General features: G+C 62.3%; 1 protein-coding gene across 1 annotated transcript in view; it reads right to left on the bottom strand.

Moving 5' to 3' along the window:
- The window catches only part of ZBTB47 (zinc finger and BTB domain containing 47), a gene marked incomplete at its 3' end in the record, with an annotated part of 6,195 nt that extends 5,413 nt beyond the window's left edge, over positions 1–782 (bottom strand). The window contains exon 1 of the mRNA XM_007445715.1: positions 15–782. Within this exon, the coding sequence (XP_007445777.1) occupies positions 15–782 (768 nt within the window). The remainder of the gene's footprint in view (positions 1–14) is intronic.
- Between the last annotated feature and the right edge of the window lie 2,409 nt (positions 783–3,191).

Below are 3,191 nucleotides of genomic sequence, written 5' to 3'. Positions count from 1 at the left end.
GGGCCTGTGGCGGCGCCCGGCTTCCCCTCGGGCCCTGTGGACACGTGCAGCGTCTGGTTGTTGAGGTTCACCTCCACGATGATCTGGGACTGCTCCCGGTGACTGTAGGTGCCAGAACCCCCAAGCTCCTCCTCCAGCTCCTCACCCCCCTCCAGCTTGCACAAGCTCGCCGGCGGCCGGCCGGCCTCCTCGACGCCACCCTCCTTCTCCTCCTTGAAGAAGGGCTGAGGCGGCCCGATGGGGGCAGGCACCGTGCCACCTGTGGCCCCAGCCCCGTCCTCAACGCGCACCGAGTAGGGGTCAGGGCCCTCACGGGCGTAGATCTTGGGCAGGCCCGGGGCGTCGGCCTCCTGCTTGATGTCACAGTAGTAGGGCGGTGCGGCCGGGGTGCAGCTGGCGGCCGGCTGGGCAAGGGCCACGGCGCCGGGGCCCGGGGGGCCGAGGGAGCGGGCATCCAGCAGCTCCTGGCAGGACGCGGCGATGTCGGCCATCTGCAGCAGCGAGGCGGCGCTGAGCACCTCGTGGACGTTGGCTGCGTTGACCAGCAGCTTGGACGTGTAGATAAAGTTGAGGATCTGCTGCAGGCCGCCGGGTGCCAGCGCCTCCAGGGACAGCTCCACGCGCTGCAGCTGCTTGTTCTGGGTGAAGAGTGAGTGGAAGAACTGGCTGTAGGCGGCCAGCACGCCCTTGTGGGCCGGGAAGACGCTGCGCTGCGGCACCAGCACCAGGTCCACGTCGCACAGGTCAGGCTGGAAGAGGCGCTGCTCGTTCAGGCGGCCCATCAAGCAGGCGAAGTGCAGCGCCACGTCCTCCACCAGCGAGAACTCGGCCGCCGGTGAGTCCGTCGTCTTCTCAACCAGCAACTGTGGGGCAGAGGGCACAGGTCAGGTCAAGGCCATCTGGAAGGTGGCCACCCACCCATCACGCCTGGTTCCACGTCACAGGGAAGGTGCCGAAGCCCAGGCAAGGACGAGGGGGAACCAGGATTCAAGCCCGAGTCTGCTGTTCCTCAGAGCTCAAACTCTGGTCGTGACCTTCTGAGGCTGCATGTCAGCCCCTGGGTCAGTGGTTAACTTTTCCTGGCCTCCACCTCTTCCACTGTGAAATGGGAGAAGTCGTCCCGGGAAGGGGAGGGGAAGAGGAAGAAAGGGGAAGGAGAAGGTTCAAGGGTGACCAACTGTCCAGGTGGGCCAGGAACCTAGGGGTTTCCTGGGATGCGGGACTTTTGATGCTAAAGCCAGGGCCGACCCCAGCAAACCAGGACTGGGTTGTCTCCCCAGAATCATCCCCAGAGGCATCCCTTCACCATTTCTGGGCCCCGTGGATCCTCTCTTCCACACTCACTCACATACAAATAAAGCCAAGCCTGCCTAAGCGCAGACAGCTCAAGAACAGGTCGGGCTCACCGGCTCACTGCTCTGCCTCTGGCCACTGCACCCCGGGGGCGACACCTGAGGGAACCCCTCAGCTCACCCACAGCAGCCCTCAAGGTCTAGGCCTGAGGCCTTGCAGAGGCAGAGACCGTTGTGAAGAAATCCAGGCCCGTGGTCCCACTGCCCTGTTGGAGGAGGCTGGTGAGGTCCAGCTGTCCCCTCCTTCCTCGGCCAGAGCTTGGGCCAGGCTGCTGCCTGTGCCCTCAGGCCTGGCAGCAGCAGCTCCCCACCACAGAAAGGTTCTGTGGAGGCAAAGGACACAGCTGTGTTACCTGTCCACCATGCTTGAGGCAGGAGGCCCCTAAGGCTTGTCCCAAACCCTTTTCTCTCTAGGCCCCCAGACCCCAGGGTCAGGTGTGGTCCAGGCCCAGAGGTTCCGAGATGGCCTCGTCATGGAGGTCACACCACTGGGGGCTTCTGGAGCCTGAGGGAGGCCCTTGGGTCTGATGGGTCAGATTCCTAGACCCTTGGGCCACATCCAGTACCTGTGAATTGCCCGAAGTAATTATTCCTGGTCGCACCACAGTGGCTTCCCCAAAAGGTGGGCAGCACAGACAGCCAGGCTGCCCAGTCCCTTGCATGGGTCCAGCACACAGCAGATGTTCAATTAACATCTGTCGACTACCCGCCTGGCTGGACCAGCCCCGCAGGTTCCAGGTTCTGGCCCTCCTCAGGCCCTGTCCAGCTAAGTCAGAGCCTCCTACATTTGAGGGTACCTTGCTGCACTGCAAAGACATCAGCTCCCTGACACCGTGCACCTCTCTGGAAGCCTTGGGATGAAACCCCAGTCCTGTGCATCCACAACCCACCCCTCCCCTTCATGCCAGTCCGTCCGGTCACCTGGATGAGAGGACCTGCCCTGGGCCTTGGGATGAGCCTCAGGGAGCCTCCAGGGGCAACCTGCTGACAGATATGCCCTGGGTTTCACCCTTCACATCCAGCAGCCCAGGACAGCACCCATGCTCCCCCCACCCCCACCTCACCACCATCTCTCTTGAGTTCTCCCCCAACACCTGCTTCCCCCCAGCCAAGCAGCCACCCATCTGCTCGTCTGTCTCGGGGCTGCTGGCCCGTCCAGGCCTGACCAATCTAGTGGGGATAAGATGCCAACCCCCTCCCATCTCCATCCACTGACTCATTGTGATTCATCTTCTGGGACCAACCCCTATTACATAGATGGGGAAACTGAGGCTCAGAATGGGAGGGTCCCACAGCAAGCAGGAGCAGAGCCCCTAGACTCTTAGCTCTGCTAAGGCCACCCAATCTGTGCTGGACTAGACACTATTCCACGTGGAACTATTTCTTGGCCTTTAATGACTTAAAAAGCAGGATGAGGCATGTGGGGACCCTCCCACCCAGGGGACCAGCTGTGCTTCCCCAGACCCCATCACCACCTCCGGCGACCTGCACCCTCCTTCCCAGAGCTGCTGCCACCTGCGAGTCGGTGAGGGGTCAGGGTGCAATTGGCTGTAACGTGTTCCTCAGGGCCTCCAGGGGCCAGGCAGTGGCTTGGATAAGGACTTGGCAATGTCGGACCTGTTGTGGGGCACCCACCCTAGGGCACGGGGTTCTGGTCCACTGCTCCCCCTTCACAGAATGCCCTCCAGTGCCTGCCTGCCATGGGGCAAGGGCAATGCCCGACACTTCCCTTGTGCAGATCTGGTCCCAGGATCCAGTGAGGACCCCTCTGGCCTCAGCAGGGGAAGAAAGGTTAGTCTAGGGTTTAGTGCTGCCCCAAAGACTCCGTTTCCAAGGCAA

The sequence above is a fragment of the Lipotes vexillifer genome, unplaced genomic scaffold (assembly GCF_000442215.2).
Source record: "Lipotes vexillifer unplaced genomic scaffold, Lipotes_vexillifer_v1.1 scaffold1136, whole genome shotgun sequence".
Taxonomy (NCBI): domain Eukaryota; kingdom Metazoa; phylum Chordata; class Mammalia; order Artiodactyla; family Lipotidae; genus Lipotes; species Lipotes vexillifer.
The sequence above is the reverse complement of the archived record's forward strand: the minus strand, read 5'-3'. Positions and strand labels throughout refer to the sequence as shown.